Source organism: Populus nigra, chromosome 9 (assembly GCF_951802175.1).
Source record: "Populus nigra chromosome 9, ddPopNigr1.1, whole genome shotgun sequence".
Classification (NCBI taxonomy): domain Eukaryota; kingdom Viridiplantae; phylum Streptophyta; class Magnoliopsida; order Malpighiales; family Salicaceae; genus Populus; species Populus nigra.
Window position 1 is genome coordinate 3,333,274 of NC_084860.1, and position 26,099 is coordinate 3,359,372.

Consider the following 26,099-nt stretch of genomic DNA (forward strand, 5'->3'; position numbering starts at 1 on the left):
GGTCTAGGCTTTAGCTTTATAGAAGCTTTAGCAAGTCATGTTTCTTAACTTTTATTTCCAAATTTGTGGGTTTTAGCAGAGATTATGACCTTCGCAAATGGACCAATTCCCTGGAAAAGTTTTAGACCTTCAAAGATCAATGTGTGAAACATCATCCACCCTTTACAGCTATCATCAAAGTCATGTAGCTTTCAGCTTTTTCATCAATTTCTTGTTAAAAGAAAAAAAAAACAATTCTGAAAAATAAAGATAATAATACTAAAAAGCCAGAATTCATTTAAACACGAATGAAAGAACACAAAATTATAATTTTTTTTCCTTTACACATTTCTATAAATCAAAATAAATTTCTTAACCCGTCTGTGTTTGGGATCTACCTAATAATAATAATTGAAAAAAAAAACAAATTCTTTATAGCTTCAAATTTTTAATTTAATCCAAACCCATCAAAACCATGTAATTAAACACACAACTTTTTTTAAAAAATTAATTAATGCCATGCCTTTTTCCACGGCTAGTCATCTCCTTGTACTGATTCAATGACTCTTGCCTTTGCAACCTCATCTCCTCGTTAAATTTCTTAATAAAAGCCTCAACTCGCCGGTTCAACTCGTCTTGACTCAGTGAAGGCTCTTTCCTTAGTTTCCCTGAAGAAGGAGAGGACGAGTTGACAAGTGGCAGCTGATAATTGGTCCTGTCCTTGAACGTCGTTGATTTCTTCACTTCATGTGGGTCCACGACACTTGTATTAAACTGACTGCCATGATTCTCCCACGTGTCCTTGAACGTCTCCGATTTCTTCACGTGCCTTGTTAACGGCATTGCACGCCCCTCTGTTATCGTCTTCCAAGTATTCTCCAATGTCTCGTGCCGTTTTGGCTTTGCTACCCTTAACGCCCTTCCACCTGAAGAAGGCATCGTAAAATCAATCAAGTGACCATTTTAACCTTCATATTAACCTCTTGGCGCTTTCATAGCACATAGTAAAACTTATACTATACGAGGACTTTTTAAAATCAATCAAGTGACCATTTTAACCTTCATATTAGCCTCTTTGTGCTTTCATAGCACATAGTAAAACTTATACTATACGAGGACTTTTTGGGAATTTTATTATGTTGCGTCAATCAGACGCCATGTTTGAACTTTATTTTGTCTTGCAAAAAATCAAATCAATTAAAAAAGTTGGAAACGCAAAAACGACAGCGTTGACGCCTAAAATTCAAACTTCAAAAGAAGATGAGAAAACGGCGCCGGAAAAAGCCTGGTCGACGCCGACCAAAGAGCTTTTTTCGAACCGGCCAAAAAATAGATACAGTGCGGGTCGGGAAATCTGCCTGGAAAATAGAACCAAGCAAAAATAGTTTTTTTGTCATGATAAAAAGAATGGTGGAATATATAGTACTGTACCTTCAGGGCTAGCTTTAACAAATTTCCGGTGACCGAACCTAGAAGAAACCAGGGGTTTCTCCACAGGAGAAAGGTTGTCCGGCAGCAACAGATGGTTCTCCGACGAATCAATCCTCTTTATAGGCGGGACCCACGTAGACTTGGATAGCACAAAATCATCAACCGTTTCGTTTTTGCTATCCTCTAGCACTGCCACAGCGTTAACAATACCCTTGTCTTCAATAACAACTTGCTCATGATGAGCCGCTTCTTGTCGTTCCTCTTCTCTGTCCTGATAATCAATCTCAGCCCTCGATTCCAGACCATCAAAATGACGAGTCTGAATCTCCACTGTGGAAATCTTCATCTCATCATGAAGATACTCATCCATTGGGATTTTCTCAATTTGATCGTGAGTAGTAGTGCTATTAGCGGTGCTGTGGCTGTGGTGGAAACGCGAGGAAGCAGCGATGGTAATGATGATGCAGTTTATGATAACGTAAAGATAAGGAGGTTTAAGCCAAGAAAGGATTGAACTCCAAAGAAGAGGAGCTTGATTTACAGAGAAATCATGCACTAATGGAACAGAGATTTTGAGACACAAGGACAAGAACAACACACTCGTTGAAAGTAATATAACTTTTAAGGAAAGTGAAAGAGAACCCATGTTTTTGAACCTTGAAAACCTTACCTAGGCTTGGATGTTAAGGATTTGAAGAGCTGGATGTTGTGTTAAGCATGGGAGGCTGCGAGTGGGGGGGGGAATGGAGGGCGAGGTTAGGATGAAATGAGGGTACATATATATAGAGAGAGAGAGGAGATAATGGAGGGTATGGATTTTGGAGCGTTGGATTTGAAGGAGTGGGGATCTGACGGTTGAGATTTGTGGGTGTTTTAGAGCGAGTGTGGGGTTGAAGGTGGTTCCTAACTGATCTTCTTCTTCTTCGATGGTGCTTTTTTAGAATGTTGTGGTGGCCCACTTGACGGGAAAGAATTGATTAGGGAAGAGAGAGTAGAAGGATAAAGTAGCGTTTAAGGGTAATTAATTAACAGTGGAGATATTGTAAAATGTGAAAAATTATTAATGTTTGTTGTTTATGGTAGGTGTGACATGGAAAGTGGTGTGTGTGTGTCTCTTTATATATATATATATATATATATATATATATTTCATTCTAGAATTTACCACAGTGATTATCTCCATGTTAAAGTCATAATAAAGTGGGAAGTTTATTTTTTAAAAAAACTAATAAAATAAAGTGGAAAGTAGCTACTAAATGATGGTAAAATAGTAGAAATTATATCTTTCTTTACTTTCACAATAAGTAAAATTTATTCCTTTTTTTTAAGTTTAAACATAAAACTTTCGAGTAAAAATTTCAAATCTTAATTTGAATTCAAATTTATAGCAAAAAATTCAATCTTAATATCTCGCTAAAAACTTGAAGAATTTTATGGTGTTGGAGAATTAACTAGTGACATCTTATTAGTTATTTTATGAACTCATCTTTAAAATAAAAAACAAATATACAGAGGAGAAAAAATATAAAACTCATGATCCAAAAATAATAATAATAATATCTTCATTGAAGATTTTAAAATTTAGTTTCTATGTACAAAAGAATATTAAGTGTACCTTATTTTTTAAAATATAACACTAAAAATTCGTTATTTATATTTTCATGAGAAATTCTAGGGCGCACAAGATTGATTGATTCACTTTGAAGAAATAAAACAGACATAAACAAGAAAAATATAATAAAACTCATGATCCATAAAAAATAATAAGAATATTATATAATTAGTTACTTCATGACACCATAAAATTACTCAAATATTTATAATATATCTATTTCGCATTATCCTTTTTATATTTATAATGTAAGATGAATTTGGATTATATTGAATTTTCATGCTCGAATACCTTCACTCATGAAAGTGAGAAGCCCAAATCAATATATAAATTTAAATTTATTCTACTTTCTTTATTTTTTTTATTAAGATTAGTGTTCAGATATGAGTATCTCAACTAATCTCACGGGTTCTCCTGAAATTAACGACTATGTAAACTTTCAGTAACTCTAAAATTTATAAAACTTAAACTAGTAATCTTTAAAAAACAAACTCAAAACCTAAATAATTAAATAATAACCCCTCACATACTTCCTCCATAATTTATATACAGAGCATTGCAAATACCAATTGGATTCATCCTGCTCTGATCTTTCTAGGGAATGTAAAGAGAGAGCGCTGCTAGTTTCAGGCATTTCTGAGTTTATTATTGCACAGGTGGGGGTTTAGCCTTTCTGCGGTCAGAAGAAACATTTGAATATTTAAATGAGCCTTTCCTCAACGGTCATATTAGTGACCGTTGCCCCCGCAGGCTGTACCAGGATGCCGGAGCGCTAGTCCAGTGGGTGCGGGCTGGCTCACCCCTGGCACGTGACCAACAGTTTGGTGGGTGCACCCCCCAACCGACCATAATTAGTACTCCGTACAAACTACAAAGTGATTTTTCAAGGCTTACAGATTGCATTTCAGTAAAATAAAGAGTTTTTGAGAGTATAATTATAATTGTTTTTTAAATTATTTTTTATTTAAAAATATATTAAAATAATATTATTTTTATTTTTTTAAAAATATTTTTGATATTAAAAAAATATTAATTTAAAGTAAAAAAATAAAAATATTTTAATATTTTTTTAAAAAAAAATACAAAAACAAACAAAATCAAAAAAGTTTCAATAAATATAAAAACTCATAAAGTAATTATCTTTACGTGGTTTTTTTATGAAAATGATAACATTTATTTTCTAAAATGTTTTTTATCTAAAAATATATTAAAATAATATATATTTTTAATTTTAAAAAAATATTTTAACATTAGCACATTAAAATAATTTAAAAATACTAAAAAAATTCAAAACTTTTGAATAATCAAGTTGAAACGTGCAATTTAGCTACAGCTATTAAACATAATACGAAATTTATATAAAAAAACTCCAAATTTAAGAATTTAAATTGAGTTTTTAATTAAAACTGTTGAAACATGTACCTACCAAGACAAAAAAATAAAAAGACGCTATTTTATTATAATGACTATAATGATTGACCCAATGACCTTAGGTTGCCTGCATTTCTGGATCAATCGGTTTGAGCTATGGTTTCTTTGTCCCATCAACGAGCGCACCTAACATTTATTTGGCTGAAGAGAACATAAGCCCCACGTAAAACCACCAATGAAAATGCTAAACATGCACCACATGCATTTATGCAATTATTTATATATTGGTTTTTTAAACATTTTATTTTACTATGAATAATTTTTTAAAACTGAGATAAATCTAATTTTAAAAAATAACATTATTGAAATATTAATTTCAATTTGTAAAAATTAAATGATAAATTTAGTTGTTAAATCCAACTAGTCTTGACCAATAAAGTGTTGGTTTAACTGTTAAGACACTATTATATCTCTGCAAGGATGAGAACACAAGTTCGATCTCTAGAAAACATAGTTATTGGGAGGGGTAACCACGAACCCCGAACAGGACTGGTCTCATCCTTTAAAAGGATATGAGAATACCCAGATAAAAATAAAAAAAAAATCCAACTAATCTATACAAGTTTACTAGAAATCTAGAAATCAAAACTTAAGTCATGTTGAGATTTTTATTAAACTAGATAAAATATTTACTTAGTAAAACTCAATTGACTCAAAAGGATTTTTAATTATTCATTTGACTTGACAAAATCGATTCAAATGATCAATACAAAAATAAAATAACAATATTATATTATTTTAATTGAAATACATCAAATCCCACCCCTGATTATATATAAAAAATTTATTTCTCAAGAAATATATAATAAATAAATAAATGAGATGATATTTATATTCAAGAAATCCTTCTCTTTGTTTTGGATTCAAGAATTCCCCTTGTTTGGTCAGGGACTTAATTATAAAAATTAATTATGCTCCATGGTATATATTTCTTTCTTTAATACGTCTTAATTAAAAATGTTTAATTAATCAATCAATCCCATTGATCTCACAAAAACATCATCTTGATAGATTAAAGATTAGCTCGAGGAAAATATCTATCGCCAGCGCAACCTCTAGCAAGAAAAAAAAAACATATATAATTCAATTTTACTTTCTTAATTACGATCTAACCTCGTAAGCAGATTTCCCTCCATGCTATATCTATATGCGTGGACCGTTCTTATTGGTCAAGTCTCCTGAAGTCAACTTAGCAAATGTTTGACCTAACCTGCCATTAAAAGATGATCATGCATGTGATTATCATAAATACACGTATAGCGTGGTTCGACTTTTATACCAAGGCCATTTGTTTATATATTTTAAAATATTTTTTAAAAATTAATTTTTTATTATTTTCAAATCATTATAATTATAATTATAATGTGCGATATCAAAAATAATTTTTTAAAATAAAAAAATATTATATTAATATATTTTTAAGTAAAATATACCTAAAAAAAAGCTGTTTTCACATTTTTAAATACCCTTAATATACAATATCTTGATTAAATCACGAGCTAAACAATAATTCACAGAGGCAGCTGTTCATGTAACCTCCAGATCCAGCAAAAAGATAGGAAGCCATCGATGGTGTCTGATTGTATCCTCAGCCATACATGTTTTCCTGTTCTTGCCACCTAAGCTAGAATAGACATATGAACATTCTCGTTGATGATGACATGCACCTTAATGAAGCCAAATCCACATTTAATTCTGGGTCTTTTCAAGCTGTTAATGTATAGTTTTTTCTGATAATTAATATCATGTTTATTTTTATTTTAAATGTGTTTTTTTAAAAAATATTTTTATTTTTTTAAAATTATTTTGATGTGTTGATATTAAAAATAAAAAAAATATTATTTTAATATATTTCAAAATAAAAAACACTTAAAAAAAATAAATTACAAACCGTCCTTACAAATACCTCATGGCTAGACCTGGCTAGGTGCACAAGATGGACCAAACAGAGTGAAGAATTGTGTGGCACGTAATTTTTGGAGTGATAATAAGGTGGGGATAAATGGTCGGTCGATCATTATATAAAATCACGTGAAAGGATGAAGACTTTCATAGTAAGCTAGAGATCCTGTCCACTACTACGCTAGTGTTTGTCCACGTGATTAGCTAGGAAGAATTAATTTAATGTTTTTTTTATGATATTAATGTATTGATATAATAAAATAAAATAAAATAAAAATATAATTTCCTCAATATTCAAGCCTATAGATTATAATATATAGTGGGCAAGGATAAAAGAGTTAATTACGAGATGTAATATATAGTCAAGAGAATAAATAATTGATTTTATAGTGGGCAACTTTAAGTCATGAAATGTAATCTTGAAAGGGATAAAGAATTTTGTCTCTATTAATAATCGGCAGTTTCCTCCCCACTCCACACGATTTTCATTATAGAGGACAAGATTTTGATAACAAGTTGCTTTCCTTTGAAAATAATAAAATAAATGATATTTCAAGTATGATAACTCTTATACTTACTAGAAACTTGTATTGTTGTTAATTTTAAATTTTTTAAGAATTGGTCAAGATGGACGTAAACTAATCGAACATCCACGATTAAAAATATATAATAAATAAAATAAAATAAAAGGCAAATAACAGTCGAAAATCTAATTACCTCCATGTAATATAGAATTAAAAAAAAAAGAAAAAAAAGGAGAAAATTTACCCATTTAAGTGGTGGCTCAGTGATAAGAGCTTGGGACCAAGAGATTTGCTCCATCTGTGGTCTCAGGTTCGAGCCCTGTAGTTGCTCATATGATGGCAACTGGAGGTTTATATGGTCGTTAACTTCAGGGCTCGTGAGATTAGTCGAGGTGCGCGTAAACTGGCCTGGATATCCACGTTAAACAAAAAAAAAAAAAAAAAAGAGAAATTTTCTCTAATTTTATTTTCATTATTTAATGTAATTTTTATAACAGGACTTTCAGGCTCCATGTAACGTATTCTATCCTATCCACGGAAAAAAGGGATCCACTTACCTCTGACGTCAAACACAGGAAGAAATAAAATCCAAGCAATATTCATTGCCCATGGCCGGGAATATCTGTGAATAAAAACTGAAATGATCAGGGAGGGTCCCACTAAAAGGAACAGTCAATCAATGTTTGATCTGCTAAATAAAACTGAAATAACGTCCTGTCAGTCACTTGTCCCGGAAATTTCCTGCGCTCCCACGTAACCATTGTAGAATTCCCCCATTCACTAATTGATTTAATATAAATATATTTAAAATTATTTTTATTTTTATTTCTTAAAAAAATATTAAAATAATAACTTTGTTTTTTACAATATCATTAAATCCAACTAAACAGTTTTATTTTAAAATTTATTAAGTTAGATTTTTATTTAGCTTGAGTGTCATATTAAACCATGTAAAAACTAATATAAAATGAATTATTCAATTTAATAAAACTATTGATTTAAGAATAAGTAAGATGAGGGGTAAAAATATAATAATTTTTTTAAAAATATTTTAAGAAATTTTTGTTATAATATTAAAATGATATCAATACTGAGATTTTTTTAAAATTATAATAATTTTATATAAAATAAAATAAAATAAAATAAATATACAACATTAAACATAACCTTATAGTTCTTTTTTTTAAGACCATGCTTACAACTCTGTGTTTTTAGCTTAGATTATATTAAAAAATTCTCTCTATTTTTCATGAGACTTGACCCCAGCCATGACACATGTCAATCTCCGGGCGGCTTGGTCTTCATAACAGTGCTGCTCGTGCCCTTCTTCGTAAAGTAATTAATTCCACACGTACGTGACCAAAACATTGGACGGTGGTCCTATAGATTTTCTTTGAAAGATTTCAAAATGCAATGCCCATAATCATTATAATTCTGTAATTGTCAATTAATTATTAAATTTCTACTTAATTAGGCCAAGTCATTAGTGTTCTAAGAATGTCATCCATTCAATATGACCAAAAACTGAAAAGGTATAAGAAACATAATCTCATGGTGACCTCACATTTGCATCATAGTTTTAGCATAAACAAGATTAATTAATTATTATTATTAATAATAGCAAAACTATGCGATTGCAACACTAATGCTATTATAATATTGCACATTATATTATTTTCTCATAACATATTACTTTACTTACAGGATTGTTGAAGAATATTGACTTGAGAATAACATATATATATATATATATATATATGTTATTCTCATATATATATATATATATATATATATATATATATATAGAATCGGAAAGCCATGCATGTGCTTACACGTCTTGGGGTTTAGAATATTCGTGTTGTGTAATATACTTGGAGTAAGATTTGTTTTTTAAAACGTTTTTAATTTTAAAATATAATAAAATATTATTTTTTGACTTTAATATATTAAAATAATCTAAAATATAAAAAATTAATTAAACAGCTTATTTAAATCTGAAAATATTTAATAATTTTCAGATTTTATTTAAATATTTAATATAAAAAATTAATTTTTAAAATAAACACAAAACAATGGTGAGTTTATGTAAAACCACCCATTCAAATCTAATTTATTGTTGTTTCAGAAGGCCATTGGACAAGCATGGCATGGCCGTGTGGACAAGGTGAAGATGAATGAATGGTCGGTCCATCAAATTGGAGAGAGCAAGTCTTTTTCTTCAAAAGGATATGGTTGACTAGCTTATAAAATCATAGGAGTTGTTCTGTCTCGATAAATGTAGTGACTTTCGTTGTAAACACGAGTAGAATACCCCAAATGTCCAGGATATTGTAGCTTGTCTAATTTTAGTGTAGCCATGAAAACTTTCAAAATAAGTAAATTATTTGTAACTGTAGGGTATAATTCAACTGGTGAAGTTTTAATTTTGTTTTTTTATAAATTATCTGTTTAAGTTTTATAAATTTCAAGATCACTTAAAGTTTACATGGTTATTAATTTTAGGATCTATGGATTAGTTAAGATACGTACAAACTGATTTGGACACCCATATTAATAATAATAATAAAATTATTTGGAACTGTATTTGAGTATATTTTAAAAATATATTTTAATATTGTTTTAATAATTTTGATATACTAATATTAAAAATAATAATTTTAAAATATTATTACATCATGATACTAAACATACACCTATGATAATTCTATTAATTTAAGCTAAAATTAACAAAATGAAGGGTGTTGATGGTATAGTTAGAGCATGATTAATTTAGTTTTGGGGAGTTATCTCAGCTAGAACCTTATTCTAATATTTGGGTGTTAATCTCCATGAATTGTGGATTAATGGGGACGATGACGATCTATAGTTAAGAAAACACAGGAGAGGTTCGGTGGTCAAAAGCGAGTGAAACGATGACGTAATAGAGAAATAAGGATAACGAAACGGTTTGGTGTTTTTTCAATGTCAAGTCCAAAATCTATAATCTCTAAGCACCGCCCTTTTCTCGAGTGGATGCCAGCTGTAAACCCAACTTCTCGAGGGAGGTTGTCTGGAACTCTGGATACGATCTTCTTCCTAGTTGCTGTCTGGATATTCTACAAGGAGGAATTCTGCCTTCACTTTTTTTTTTTCCCTTTATTTCCCCAATAGATATAAAGTTTTTATATTTCTTGGTTTAGTTAACCAACCCGGATCGGATCTGATGATTAAGCCATGTTAGTTTTGGTTTTGAATCTTTTCATAAGTACACTCGATAAAATTTGATTGACTCGCTTGAAGTTGAATGATCGGTAAAAATTCAAATGATCAATTTAATTTTTTTATATTTTATTCTAAATAATACCATTTTTATCTTCTTCTTCTTTTTATCCTAATAAATGTTGTTTTATTAAAAACAACCCTAATAGATATAGGCCGACTTGGTGATTTTAAGGTTTACTAGCTCAATTCGTAACTTGAATTAAGTTGTAGATCAGATCAAGTTTTACAACGATGTTTTTCGGTAAAATATAACTTTGGTAAATTACTATAGTCAAGAGACATATTCTCTGTTAAGTAATAATATAAATTATATTTTTAAAATTTTTGTGTTAAGATAGTTTTTTTTGTTATAATAACAAAATTAAATGATCATGAATTTGAATCGCACTACTCTTATTCTATTTAATAAAATTAAACACAAAAATTTAGATTAAATCGTAGGTTAAAGTGGTGGGTTAGTATAAATTTTAAGTTTAAATGATTTTCACTCAAGACAATTAATTAAAATAGTTAGAGCTTTTAAGATAAGATGATAATTTAACTTTCTTCTTCATTCTTCATGTACATTTATTTAGGGTCAAATCCTAGGTTATTTTTTTACTAAATATATCATTAGGTTACCTAATTAATTGGATGATTAGTTTAGATGTGGTTAGCTGAGAATTTCAAGAAATTCAAGGATTTGCTAACTACTACAGCTGAAAATCTTGTGTTCTTTTATCTGTGCATTCTTATATAATAAACAACTTACCTAAATGATTTAACATCTAACAAATCAAATTTATGCATGAAAATTGAAAAATTGTGGTGTATTAGGCTGTGGGCATGGCTAGATCTGGTAAAACTGATTTTATAATCAGCAGTTCGTTTTCTTCAAGGGAAAATGTTTGTAGTGTTATTTGCCCCATTATGTCACACATTTCTTTGCCATATAACGTTCATTACCATGATCATGCATGGTACTGAATTTAAAGAGATCCATGTCCATGACGTCTTCAGATGTTTAGCAGTAATCTACATGATAAAAAAAGATGCAGTCATGCAGCGATCCGAAAGACAAAAAGGAAAAAGAGAGTGCTGCTTTCGGCTCTATACCGTGTGGCAGAAGAGATTGTCGATCGGTTTTGTATGTGAGAAGTGATACAAGTTGTAAACCCTAGATAACTTGTCAAGCTCCTTGAATCGAGGAGAGATGGAAACTGTGTGGAAAACTGGAAATGGAGTGGAAAACGAGAAAGAAGAACAAGACTAATGGAACTAGCCTCTCGGGCTGTGGGGTAGATGGATGAAATAATTGATGAAATGAGACAGAGATCATGATGTTAAATGGACCCAGAAGCCCATGTCAAACTCTCTGTTTCTCTCTCACAGAGCTTGCCAAAGACTCGGTCTTTCTTGAGAACGAAGTTTCAGATTGGAAATGGAATACATGCTCCGGAACCAGTATGGAAGCCTTAAAGAAAAAGGACTAACATACTTTTCTTGTAAATTCACTTTCCATTTCTTAAAAAAAGGTTTCCATAGCCAAACCGACTAGAAAGTAGAAAGCTCAAGTTCCTGTCAGAGTTGAGTGCCATTCAAGCATGTACGCAAGTCCGTAGGTTACTTTATGATTCCAAATCCGAGCATGTTAACCAACTGCAGGAGTTTTGGAACCTTGATGTAAGAAATGGCAGGAGATCATAAAACAAATTATTCAATATGAAACCAACTTTACTAAACCAATGATGACAATAATACAAATAAATACAAACCAAAGCAGTGACCCCCAACAAGAAATTGAAAGAGTTCATGCTAAGTAATACGAAAGAGAATTTTCCTATGATTTAACAGATTTTATGTGAGAACGAATGTGGAGGCAATCCATCACCGCTTTGTATACATCCCTTGTGCCAATGATGAGAGATCGAAATATCCTGCGGGCTGAGTTGGAGCAACAGGGAATGCTGGAGGAGGCATAGTTGGATTAGAGCTTGTCATGCCATTGATAGGAGCTACTGACCCTGGCCTATACATGCTGCATATAATTCACAAGAATTAATTTTCAAGTGTCCGAGGCAAACCAGACCTTACAAAACATGCAAGTATCAGACCCATTTAACAGGCAATTTTCTTTGAATGAAAGATTAAAGAATGCCAACATCCATGCTTTACAACGATAGGTTTTTCAAGACTTTCCAGTTTCATCAGGCTACTTGCGAAAGGTAACTTTACAGCCACATTTTAATGCTATGATAGTCAAGGGAATGCATTGCATGCTTCGTAACCAAATCCAAAATCTATTCTAGACCGCATGTTGGGAATTAGGTTGTGTTCCTTCTCCAATCTCTTAACCATGAAAGATGGGGCCACTGATACTTCAACCGAGGGGCATAACCCTCATTCTGTTGCAACATGATTGTTTTGCTTCAGGTTTTGACCACTCTCAGTGTTGACTGTCAACTCTAAACTGTGAACTAGCTGATTTCATCACTTAGAATAACTTAAGAACTTGAATTTGGAAACATAAAGTTCTAAGAACCAAACCCAGAAAGATCTATACTTGGGATTTATAAACTGAAAAAGAATTCAGCAATAAATAAATGCCCGCACCAGAGTCCTCAGTGTCTACCTTGATATTGGAAAATTAATTGAATTCCCTGCTGAATAGGTTTGGTGGCCGCTTCCCATCTGGTGCGAGAAAACAATAATAGATGAGAGATTGAGCTTTTAAAATAAGAAGGTATGGGGTGGGGAAATCACTTCAAAGCTCAACCTGAATATATGTCTGTGGATAAGTGCTTGGCATCACCATCCCAGGAACTTGATAGCCATAGCTTCCCCAATTCTGAGCAGGTAAGTGAATGCCATTGGAAATGGGTCTATGTGCATTGGCAGGAACGGTTTGGGACCCACCACCAGTCCTTGCTGCAGCAGTCATGTGGAATTGTTGTTGTTGGGATAACATTGCAAGTTGCTGTTGAGGGACGGAAAATGGAGAAACCATACTGGACTGTGCATAATCCACAAACAAAATGGTAAGATGAACATGAATCTCTTTTACGCAAGCAAAGGACTAGATGAAAATTACAAATGGCACAAATGGACTGTTGTGCATCAAAGATGCCATAATGCCACTTTCCATACTCCATTTTATCAAATGATAGAAAACTATGGACACTGAAACTTTACTAGCGATCTGTCTTAACAAAAAATTACAAAGACGCCTTCACCCCCATTTTCTAGCCAGAACAGCCAATTGGGAAGCTAACATATATGCCATAGATGACCAAAAAATAGTGTTGCTTATAATCCTCTGCCATGATAGCTTTGTGATGGACACTCACACTCACACACAGCTCTTCACAACTTTTTATCATATGATCACTGAATTGAATCTTTTTTGTTCCACAATACCCTGTCCACATTTAATCATGCTTCTAAAAATTTTCAATGCAGACATTTTTTTCACAATACATACCTTGTTGAAGAGGTTCATAGGATCATTAGTTGAATCCTTTAGGGGTTTCTCTAAAGGAGGTGAAGTTGAGTTTGGTTGTGTCATGCTTTCAATAAAATTTGATGTACCACTTCTCTCTGGTGTTGATTTTGCTTCAGCAGCTGCAAGATTCTTTGACAATTATGGAACTGGGAAACCAGGAAAAAATGGGAAAAGAGCATCTCAATGTCAATAATTTCTTTTATAAAATTATTAGGAGCAAAAACTCACCTTTTAAACCGGTCCATCCAATATCATGAGCAGGAGTCGTGGAATTACTCCCCCTAGAATCATCCATGCAAAGCAAATTAAAAAGTTCAGTTGCATAATCAACTTTTGGCGGTGTTACAACTTTGGATGCACTTTCTTCCTTTTCTAATTCAACTTTTGGGGCTGCTGGTTCTGACTTCCGCACAGGTTCTTGTGGTTTGGTATCACGTGCCACCTGTTTGCACAGTCTGTTGGTTTAGTTGTATGCAGGGCTAGCAGCCAAAGCAACACATTACCGTGCATGTTAAACACACATGATGACACACAAGGAAAAGCACGATAAGCCATTCCTCTCTAACTCTACTGCAATTGATTGGTCAGACCTCTAACAATCAAATGGTTCTTCAATTAAACCCCAAATGGAATCAACTGTTCAGAACTCTAATAATCAGTTGATAATCAATACAAATTATCTTCCTAATTTTTTTTTTTATCTTTCTATGTTTTCAAGAGATCTCAAGAAATTGGACAAAATAGTTGTTTCCCAATACGTCTGCAAAATGTCCCTACATTCTCAGCACTCAAATAATAATAATAAAAGAAATGCAACCCCAGTTTAACAACTTGCATCAATTTTAATTATTGTACAAAACTTTTAACAGTATGGACATGCATAGCAAAATATATGCACGCTATAAATACTTTGACATTTGTGTATTATGATTTTCCCTTGTTTGGTTATATATATACTTAAATTAAAATGGTACTGGAAGGGAGAAGGGAAATGGAATGTTGCATGTGAAAAAAAGGCATGAGGAAGCAAAAATGTATCTACCGGTTGAGATGCTTTAACAGGCATTGGAGTGGATGCTTTAACAGGCAGTGGTGTGGAAGCTTTAAGAGGCGCCGGAGTGGAACTTCTCGAAGCAGGACTACTGTCATTTGTAATGGGTGGACGAGTAATTCTTCTCTCCTCAGAACCATGGTTAGTGCCATTCATTCGGCCATGCCCACTACTTCTTGGTTCTGGTCTATAAATTGAGGTCCCCTCTCCACTCCCCCTCGAAGGTGATTTGGCTTTTCCATCCCTAGGAACCCATCTCTTCTCTTCATATCTAACATATAACATAAGCATCCTTAAGTTCAACATCAGGTAGAAAACTAATGATATGGACAAAGCAGTGTGACAAAGTCATACTTTGCTCGAATGAAATTCTCGATTCCAACTCGGTCATAATTAGGAGGCAACTCTGCTTCCCAGTAGTTATTTGATCTCTCGTTCCCCGTAGCTGTGGAAAACAAGAAACAAAAACCTGATCTCAGATGCAACTTGGAAAAATCAAAAGGTAAACAATTTAGAGAATTAAAATCATGCTTACATTGGATAAATGCAATCTGCTCTGGAAGCCATGTGTCTAAAGTGGCTGATCTAACCTGTGTCAGGGTCATAAAGGAGCTGAATAAGCACATTGTAGATGAATGTGCGAATAGTTGCAAACTGAATCTCAGGATGGTCATCACTCTTCACTTGAAAAAAGAAGAAGATATACATGATTTTAATGGAATAAAATGCTCCACCTTTGATATGTGTACTCCAAGACTCCTATGGATACCTGAACACTGCATGCATATGAAGATTCCTAGATTCACACTAGCCCATCTAGGCCCTCTGTATAGAAAATGAGACAGCATTGCAAATCATAAATCCTCAAACCCATACATTGCAGTATACTACTAAAAAGCCAGTTCCTGATAGGAACATTGGCGTAACAAGAAAAAGGTCAGCAATTTGAAAACCTGCATTATTTCTTATACACAACATATATTGCGCTTAGATACCTACTTGCTTTTGCAGTCAGCGCACTCTCGATTCTCCGGTAATTTAAGGAGGCTTTCCAGTATCTGCAATCAAAATAACCACAAAAGTGAATTTCATTTTAAATCACAAGCTAAAGAAAACAGAATCCGAGTTAATCAATCCAATCAATTAATGACATCATATAGACTAGAAATTACAAGAAAGTTATCTGTAAGGCCATAATGCCTGCTATGAAAGAGAAGTTGAAGCAACAATCGCAGAGCTTTGCTTTGGATTTTGCAGAGAACAGTCCACATTATATTTCGAAAATTATCATTGACTTTATTAATCTTACTTTTATCAACCTTTTTAATTTGTAAAAATTATCATTGACTTCCATGCTAATGGCATGAGGCAGGTGGATAGAACACTAACAACTTCAATAAAATAAGAGTCTACAACTGTACAGCAAACTACAACTAATTCCAAATACTACACAACATGGATATGATATCTAACAAAAAAAGAAAAAGAGAAATGAAACACAGCCCCACAGGTGTTAATTGCACAAAATCCATAGTGCAGAAACCAACAACTCAGCAACACTTGTCTGGTTACAGACAGCATGGCCCTTTAATTTTAGTCAGCCTCCGCACCACCATAAACCTTCGACAGCTATGGTATGAATTTTAAAAAAGTTTCTTCCTTTATTGGCTCATTTTTTTAGCATACATGATTAGCAAAACATTCAATGTAAAAACAATCTAAATACATAAGAAACTAATACAACTCAAAACAGATTCCATTCCATGTTTATAATTTGAAGAAAAACCAATTCAAATTGTGGAACAAGAACGTAATTTCAGACAAGTGCAATGAAAAAAAAACATATTAAATATTACTATGCCTTTCCTGTAGTTACCAAGACACCTAAGATCTAGTAAAACATAAGCAAACCAAATGAACTTTTACTAAAATGAATCAAAAAACAAATACAAGAAAGAGACTTTATCTAAGAAACAGCTTATAATTCCAAACCGAACAAAGAAAAAGAAGCAAAACATCAACACAGAGAGAAAAGAAACTAAAGAAGAGACCTTTCTGTGCTTTGCATTAAGTTCTTTCGAAACATTAGCCTTCTCATTCATGTTTTTGCACTCTCTCTCTCTCTCTCTCTCTCTCTCTAATGAAACAAAAACTTATACTTCTCTTTCTCTCAGAGAAAAACTGATTATTTCTTTGTATGGCGGCTTAGAATCCAACAAAGGCCGACAGTACAGGGAAAGGAAGTTGAAAGGTATGGAAGAAGAAGAAGAGAAGCCAAAGTGGGAATCTTCTCTCTCTTTCTCTTTGCTTCGGTTTTTGAATGGAGACCAGCGTGTCCTTGCACGCGTTAAATGGGAACGAACCACTTTTGAGGACACAATCCCTCAATGTCTAGTACGTTTCTAAATCAGCCTTTCTACTTTATTTCTTAACAATTTGACCCTTTTAAGTTGTGGGCCTTACTTATGATTTACAATGAATTTATAGTTTTTATTTGATTTTTTTTATTATTTATATTCAATACGCATTAGAGCTAGCTAAAATTTAACATAAACATGAATTAATATTTATTTTTATATAATCTATTAATTATTATATTATAATTATAAAAAACTAATAATTAAAAATCCATAAATCAAATGAACTCAATAAGATCGAACCCAATGAATATAAGACATGGATGAAAAACCTAAAACCCACCCCCCATTCCTATCCAAGTTTACATTGATATTTATATAAGTGAATTGCGTTTTAAACGATATTTCATGAAAAATTGAGATTTTTCTTGCTTAAAATTAATTTTTTTTATGTTTTTGGATAATTTTAATACGCTGATGTCAAAGATTATTTTTAAAAAAATAAAAAATATTATTTTATTATGTTTTTCAATAAAAAACACTTTGAGAAGCAATCGTTACTACACTTTCAAACACCTCTCCAGTAAATAAAAACGGTTAGGAAAGGCTTAAATTTGACAAAAGATAGAGGTTTAAGGAGGTGAATTGACAAAACGTCAATTGTTAAAGGACCAAACACAATTTTATCCAAGAGGGTGGCCGCTCTCTTTTACGTGGCTTGTTCACGCTTGGGTGGGTGGCAATTTGACGCCGCCATTATTCTTGCTCTTCGAAAATGAAAGATGAGGAACCATGCTTGCAAGCAACCTCCTCCTCTCCAAAATAATGGTCTTTCATGTTATTTGATAATAGAAAAATTAAAATCTTTATCAAATTTGATTTCTTAATTAGGAGTATCGAGTTCTCCCCACCATTGATTGGAGGTGCTACCTAGCATCATTCATTTTGATCCATAGATCAAAGTTATTAAAGGTACCATTTGTTTTTGTTTTTAAAATTGTTTTTGGATATATTTTAAAAATATGTTTGCTTTGAAAAAATATTAAATTCATATTTTTTTAATATTTTATGATGATTTTGATGTTCTGTTATTAAAAATAAAGAAATTATTTTAATATATTTTCAAATAAAAAACAGTTTTAAAAAAACATTATACATTATAATATTAAACATGTATTAAATTTGACTTGATTCATGACTCGACAGAAAGCATGAGTTAAAAATTGAATAAGTTGGCTCAATTAATAAAAGAAAATGTCGTTTTGAATTTTTTTTTTAAAATAAAACTGAATTTTAACTAGTTCAACCTAATTATGGGTAGACTTGTTACGTTTATCCTATCATATTTTTTAGTGCGGCGTGGATAGAATATAAATCATTAGTAAATTATTAATTAACAATATTTCTTTTCATTTTTTTTTAAAATTTTGAATGCGCATGCATAGCAACTTCTTAGGGTTGCTTTCGTTCTAGTTTTTTTTTTTCCAACTTAAATTAAATGGTAGGAGAATATTGTTGAAAGTTGAAACCAATGCCATGAATGGTGAAGAACTACCCTGGTTGGTGTGCCTAAACCCTTCTTAATCTCTCAACTTCACATTGACAAAATAGAAAGAAAGAATTATGGAAGATGTAATTAAGCATTTAATTAAACTTATCATTATATTATTATATCAAGCTTTCTCCGTATCCATGGAGAATCAAAATGAAATCAATCATACCTATCATGACGGTGCATGGTGTTTTTTAAAATTATTTTTTAATTAAAAATGTTTTTTTTTTATTTTTAACATTGATATATTAAAACAATAATAAATATTTAAAAATATCAATTTAATATTTTTTTAAATAATATATTTTTTTTAAAATAGAAGAAATGACATTATTTTAAAAATAAAAAAAACCTCATGTGGACATATATACCTATCATTTATACGAAAAAAAATCAGGCCAAACCAATCCAATAACCCTATTTGTTGTTTGTATCCAACCCCTTACGGTCACCGTTCAACACAAAGTCGCTTGGAAATCATCATTTTTTTTTTTTTTACAAATTGCAATTGTCCATTTTCCCTGAGTCGGCACCATGGATTGTTTTAAAAAATCTAATCTGATAATTTGGTTGACTCTATCGAGTTGATTTATAATTTAATTAATTTAACTAAATTTTATTTAGATTTGATGACGGTAAATACTAAAAAATTAAAATAGTTATAATAATATTGATTTGGATAAAACAATAGATTTGTTTTATAGCCATTTAAGGGTAAAATAACTATAACAATGATGTTTTAAAATTTTTTATTTAATTAAATTAAGTTAATATTAATTTATGATTTAATTAACTTGACTAAATTTTATTCAGGCTCGACCACGATAAATACTAAAAAACAAATAAAAAGATTATAATAATGTTGTTTTGGATAAAAATAATAGATTTGATTTGACCCGGCAATTTATAAATTAACCCGACAGCTCAATAACTCAAATCTTTTTTCCAACTAGGACCGCAACCTTGGTAGCCATTCAACACAAAGTTGAGTGGAAATCATCATCTTTTTGACAAATTGCGATTGTCCATTTTCTCTAATGATCTACAGAATTATATTGTAACCCTTGATGGACATTAGATAGATCAAATCCTACTGATTGGATTCTAATTAGATTTTCCATTAATAATGCAAATGTGAATTATGTGGACAAGTTGCCGGCTCCCTTCCAAGCTCTGTTCTTGAAAACCCAAAGCCGAAAGAAAGATCTTGGTGTCAGCTATCACATTCTGGATTTTCGTTTGTATGTTACAACTTACTGTGTGCAGAATTGGAAAAAAAAGTTGTTGTAAATGGACAAAACTTCGAATCACAAAAAGTTGATTGAATATTTGCCCATCAATGCCCGCAGGCCTTATCAAACCATTTTTTTCTTGATTTTGTTACCTCTGTTCAACTACCGTCAATTAGCACAGAAGAAAATGAAAATGAGTGAGATGCATAATGTTCTTAGCACTAGCTAGGGCTACGCCATTAGTCAAGGCAGCTTCAACTAGACCTGAAATCACAAGCTCAACCAGACTAAACCACCCTCATTAAGATAAGCTTGAGCTTACATATGCATAATGTACACTTGAGCATGAGTCAATTGGTTTATCTGGGCCACCATCGCTAGCTGTTAGGAATTATGCCACTTCAGAATTGACTTCAATTACAAAACAATAATATGTTATCGGTACTGGTTCAACAGAACAATCATTCCATAGTATTCAGATTAGAATATTCAATCATAGACTTGTAAGAGAGAAAAAAACTAGAGCTGTGCTGTGATAATTCGATGGTATAAACAATATGCTTTGAAAGTTCAGAAGAACCCCACCTTGATGGGCAATTTGAACGCCATGGAAGTTGTTAGATGACTTGTGTCAGATGACACTGTAATGGAGGTTTCTTGAGCTCCAGGTGTAATTTTTGTCTTTCTGAACCCAAAAAAGAGGGGTCAGAGTTCTCCAAGAAGTGTCTAATTGTCTGTCACAAGACATGGTGCCGGAAGCTCAACTGCAATTCTATATCCAATATTTGCCGAGTATTGCAGGCAGGATTCAAGTCCATAAGGAAGAAGACCAACAGTAGCCTTTTTCCAACTGCTCTTGTCTAGGTTCCAACAATCTCAAATAGAAATCCTTCACGATGTTTCCAACCAGTATTAGCTCAGAAATCAAAGCCAATTTTGGTTTTGAGAAGCTGTCTACAGCTAAGAATCTTGTACCATCTGAAAAGTTTCAACAGATCAATTATTGAAATTAAGATAAACTGGCAAGTCCCAGGTGCCCAATGAGTTTGTTATAGTACAAGTTTGAATAAATCAAAGTGCCCATTTTCATCTCTGTTGTCAACCTCGCTTTCAAACAAACCTACTCGCAGACTGTCTCGAAGTTTTATTGCATTCAAGAGAACCAAGAAAGCATGTGAGACCAGATACAATATCGACGTTTTACTAGAATTAGTTTATGTGGTAGGCAGAAGAAAACTTTATTTCTGATAATGAGCAAATTTGTCCATAATAGACAACACAGCAACATTGCCATGAGAGAAAAGGGTGAAAAAAGGGCACAATAGAATTAACAAAGGTAGACACCTCATACTCCATAAAAGTATAGAGCAGACCTATGGAAGTGCATTTCCTAGCATGTGTAGTGCCACGTCCCCTCCATGGTCTAGAATTCCGGTCATATCATTCTCTTTTCTTAAGCATCTTTGCATCAACTTCTCCACTATAAGGTGCAACATGGTATGCATACCGTTGGAGAACAGAGAAGACAACCATCTCCAAAATTACCAAGACATTCTGATAAGCTTCTTCAAGGTGCTCCACATCCAACCAAAAATGATTAGGCCGAATGATGCCCATCGAAACAAGCATCTCAAGCACTATTCCCTGCACATGGTAAAAAAAGGGCCTTCATGGACAAGTGATGGCATCCATGTGCTATTAAATAACACAGATGAAAGGACACCATGAATAAAGCAGGGAAAGGGAGAGGCAGAAGGAACTTGCAATCCTCTGTGATCTGGAGATGCACATACATTCTACACAAAAACCTACATCTATTTAGACATTTATAGCCACAGCTATAACCTCCTGATCTGTTCTAGAGAACAAGTTAACCCACTTCCCCAGTTCTGGAACTCTGATTAGACAGTCCAAATGATTAGCGGTGATTTGAAAAGCATTTACAATGAGTTTCCCGAAGGCATTCTATAGGCCCATCAAAACTACAAAATGCATTAGGTATGCTGCACAGCTCTATTTCAAGGATTTTGAAGAATCTCCGAATGGAATTTAATCAAATATGCATGGCCCTGATCTCAAATTTAAAGGCACAAGCAAACAAGCCACAGCCATCTTTTTTCAGTAACTTATCCATATCGAAAGCACTAATCTGATATATTCGAGCCAATTAAAATCTGAACCACTCACACCAAATATCCCAATAAAACTTGAATCCGAACCATCTCAAAGCAAAAGATTTAGCTAGCATATAGAGTAGCTTCCCGTTAGAATGGTTCTGTTTTAAGTGACTTGCAGAGGCCCACCTATTTTCTTCTTAAATAAATCGTGAAAATGATATTTGCACAAGGTGCCAAAATCTTCAAAGATTGTAAAATTCCTTTGATCGGATTAACCTAGATATTCTCCTTTTGTCTATCCTATCGGGGATGAGGGAGATTTGGTTGGTTTGCTTCAGGTTGTTAAGTCTCCTTTTGTGCCCTCGGAGCCCTTGAGGGCTTGGTTTGTGTTGAGAAGATAAGCTGAAGTTGATCTGATAAGGAGATGTTGATCTGCTGTTGAAGTCAAGCTACAATTCCAGCTGGTGTAGATGAACTGATTGAGTTGGACTCTCCTACTTCCTAGGCACACGTTTGTATATATATACTTGATGTAAACACTACAGAGACATGAAAAATAAATAAAACTACTCTTCATTCTTTTTCATCATCTAGTTTTCATGGTATCAGAGCGTATGAAACTCTAAAACCAAGCTTTCGCAAAATTCTCCAATGGAGGACAGTACTGATTCAACAAGTACTAACAAAAATACTACCCTTCCAAACATGTCCTTTTTAACCATTGATCCTTCTGATCCCTTCTTTATCCATGCATCAGATCATCCAAGCATGAATCTTGTTCCAAAAGTTCAACACACACCCACCCTTTGCACATCAAAGGCAGGAGGGAGAGAGAAAAGATGAACAGGAAGCAGAATGAGTACGGGAAGGATACTTACCTGCCAAAAGCAAAAGAAGACAACCCCTTTGATGCATAAGAACTTTGCAAGAGGCTTGTGTGGTGCCAACTCTTTTGCAAATACATGGTAAAACACTAGCAGAGAATACAAAGCCAGTGAAACGGAAATGTTGAGGATAATGGTGAATGTCCAACTCAACCAATTGGGGTAAATGCCAAGCATTTGCAGCGTTATCATCAAGATCGAACATGTTGGGCGAATGATGACAAATTGCCATGTCCAGTGTTTGAGCACTACTAAATTATGGTGGTCTAGCCGCACTGTGTGAGGCTGCATTTTATAAAAACGTAATGTGCTTAAAAACTTGGATAGACAAGTCAATGGTAGCATTCCTCTCATGTAACTGTTATATATTATAAATTATAAACGGGAAAGAATCTGCAGAAATCATTTCCATACCACAAAAAGTGTCATTGGGAAGGCATGGTGAATTTCTCTTCCTTTGACCTCATCAGGCACAATATTTTTGCTAATGGATATTTTCAGGTAACTATACAACAATGACAAGAACTTGGCAATTACCTGCAAGTAGAAATGAGAAACTAGAACTGATTTCATAAGCCAAAGGAGCCACAAAACAAAGTTAAATCACAATTATTGCATTGAAAACTCACCAAGGCCTCATAACATTCCTTAACTGAATCCAAAAACGTGAAGAATGCTTCACTCCCCTGGAAATTCAACAAACCCACAAAGGAATCAACAGCATATATGGGAGCCATTAGGATAATAATTATTATGGCCCTCTGTTCCTTTGGATTTTTCCAGTAAAACAGATGCTGAGATAGGAGCTGCACTGTAAAGAGCAGTGTAAGCAGCACACAGAGCGCGCACCCTAATAGGGTAATCTGTCCACGATCCATATTGCTGAAATCCATAATTAAACAGCTAACTGAGAAGCAAAAATCTACAAAAGAACATCAGCAAATCATCAGAACCTTTATTACCAGTTCTCAGTGGTAGGAATAAATGCAGCAAATGCTGCTTTAACAGATCAAAGTCAGATAATAAAAGGAGAAAAAATAAGTTAAATTCTAAAACAATTGCAAGGTGGCAAATGATGATAGCAGAAGCAATCAACTACTATTCCTCTATACTGCACACTCAGATCTGCAACTGGAAAACATCAATTTAGGATATATCAGTGGATGATAAATGTGTGAACTTTACTGATGCATCAAACTTAGGGTAACATACATGTCCGTGCATATGTGCACATGTAAATAGGAACACAAGTATCAAGATTTACAGTAAAAAGTTACAGATTTGCCAATGATGGCACAACCGAAATGCAATCCTCTAGTTTTAGAAGAAAAATTCAGCTATCTAATACACGAACAAAATTTTAGGAGCAAATGAAGCCCGTCACGAAAAAAAATCCTTTAAAAAACAAAGCAATAATCCAACACAATTACCAAAGTTTGGCTCACTTGTATGTTCTTTTTGAGATAATGAATTCAGAGATATATTGGGAACTTAATCAATCTATAACTGTGGCAGTAATGCATACGCATGCACATATATGCAGATGCAAATAGGCACATGTATCAACATTTTTAAGTTAACATTTTCAGGGTCATCAATAATGGCAGGTATAAAATGTCATGGTGCGCAAATACTGATTAATCCCATGATGCCGCAGCAATCTAATCCTCTTAATCAAACCATAAGCTACATTCTAGTAAGAACCAAAGCAACCATTTCAAGAAGATACCAACCTCAGTGTAATCTTAAGAGAACTGAACAATATAAAGTTTGTGAGGTTTCTTTAACGTAGAAAAAAGAAACACTTACAGGACCAAGAAGATGAAGTGAGACTGAGATTTTCTTGATTGAGTTTTTTAGTCTTCTTTTCCTGCTTCTCTGGGATACTGTAAGAGAACCCGCTATATATTTTTGAAGATACAATGATTGGAGTTAAACTAAACCATAAAGCACTGTTCCAAGCGAATGATCACATGACCGGTTAAAAAAAATCCACGTTTTGTTTCTTTAATTATTTCACCAACCTAGAGCGTGATGGGAAGTAATAAATAAGGCCAATCAAGATCAAGATTTTGCCTCCAGTCAGTTCTCGACACCTAGCAGTCTGCGAGTCCATGTTCTCTTGTTTATTTGATTTGCGATAAAAGGGACAAACGGGAGAGATTTCTTTCGTTTTCACTATTTTTGTTTTTATCTTTCTGTGGTGAAGAAGGGCTAAGGACCTGTTTCAAAGGAAACTGGGAATTAAAGAGGACTGGTGGATCGTCTAAGACGTAACTGTTAGTCAACCTACGGTTGTTGAGCCATAATTTAGTTTTTATTTGGGACTGTGGTGATGAAAATTTTTAAAATATTTTTTAGTTTCAAAATATATTAAAATATTTTTGTAATTATTCTTAATATTATCCCATCAAAACCATTCAAAAACATTAAAAATATTAATTTAATATTTTTTCATGCTAAACACGATTTTAAAAATCATTTAAAAATAATTTTAAACACATTTTAAAACATAAATTTGATGGATTTTATAAGTTGATTCACATGTTCGGGATCAACCCAAGGTATGATTTAATTTTTTTTAAAATAATATTATTTTAATTAAAAAAGATGTTAAACTTAGTACAAATCACGAGAGATTTTATAATGCTTAGAAAGTAACCAGTAATATAGTTATTAGTTATTCTCTAACTTATTTTAAAGAAAAAAAAAGATACAAGTAGGAGAGAAAAATCTTAAGCTGAGATATTCTTATAATTTTTGGTGATTTATAAATTTTACAATTTCTTTCTTCTTTATATCTTTTTTTTAAAGTACGTTTAGAAAATAACTAATAAAATATCATTAATTATTTTTTTAATACTATAAATTTTTTTGACAAATCATGAAGTTAAATTTATAACCATGGTTAGAGCTCGGACCCATACCCGACACATCACAAGTGTGGTGGATTAGAATACCATGATGTTTGGTTTAGCATCCAAATTCTTTTATATTAGAAATTTAGAAAATGTTGCCTTTATGAAAATGTTATTTCTTTAATTTGAATATGATGATATTTGGTATCTGAATTCTCTAATATTAGAAATTTAGGAAATGTTATTTCCATAATTGGAATATGATGCTTGGTATGGAAATTCTTTTAAATTAGCAATACTGGATATGTTCTTTCCTTAATGATCTTTTAATGATATATATATTTGTATTTCCTTTTCTTTTTTCTTTTTAAATTTGAATGGTTATTAAACATAGCAAAGTGATGAATTCCTGAAAAACTTGTTGATG

General features: G+C 32.6%; 3 protein-coding genes across 6 annotated transcripts; all 3 read right to left on the minus strand.

Annotated features, from left to right (window-relative positions):
- Nucleotides 1-253: 253 nt before the first annotated feature.
- LOC133703986 (uncharacterized) lies at nt 254-2,171 on the minus strand. The gene is made up of 2 exons (XM_062128748.1): nt 1,411-2,171; nt 254-905 (listed from the first exon to the last, which is right to left on the minus strand). Exons 1-2 carry the CDS (start codon nt 2,054-2,056, stop codon nt 487-489), a joined length of 1,065 nt encoding a protein of 354 aa, XP_061984732.1. The 5' UTR covers nt 2,057-2,171; the 3' UTR covers nt 254-486.
- A 9,661-nt stretch (nt 2,172-11,832) lies between these two features.
- LOC133702941 (ADP-ribosylation factor GTPase-activating protein AGD5-like) lies at nt 11,833-16,995 on the minus strand. 4 transcript variants are annotated; one of them, XM_062127282.1, is made up of 11 exons: nt 16,724-16,995; nt 15,672-15,730; nt 15,407-15,497; nt 15,208-15,262; nt 15,027-15,117; nt 14,664-14,943; nt 13,850-14,063; nt 13,601-13,740; nt 12,896-13,132; nt 12,752-12,810; nt 11,833-12,157 (listed from the first exon to the last, which is right to left on the minus strand). In XM_062127282.1, exons 1-11 carry the CDS (start codon nt 16,772-16,774, stop codon nt 12,007-12,009), a joined length of 1,428 nt encoding a protein of 475 aa, XP_061983266.1. In that variant the 5' UTR covers nt 16,775-16,995; the 3' UTR covers nt 11,833-12,006. The 4 variants fall into 4 exon arrangements, with proteins under 4 accessions (XP_061983266.1, XP_061983267.1, XP_061983265.1 ...); XM_062127283.1 differs by having other exon boundaries at nt 15,668-15,730; XM_062127281.1 differs by lacking the exon at nt 16,724-16,995 and adding an exon at nt 15,845-15,958.
- Nucleotides 16,996-21,026: 4,031 nt separating this feature from the next.
- Nucleotides 21,027-24,781, minus strand: LOC133703467 (uncharacterized). Its single transcript, XM_062128005.1, has 5 exons — nt 24,624-24,781; nt 23,444-23,736; nt 23,229-23,351; nt 22,809-23,099; nt 21,027-21,457 (listed from the first exon to the last, which is right to left on the minus strand). The coding sequence occupies exons 2-5, from the start codon at nt 23,705-23,707 to the stop codon at nt 21,254-21,256; spliced, it is 882 nt and encodes a 293-aa protein (XP_061983989.1). The 5' UTR covers nt 23,708-23,736; nt 24,624-24,781; the 3' UTR covers nt 21,027-21,253.
- Between the last annotated feature and the right edge of the window lie 1,318 nt (nt 24,782-26,099).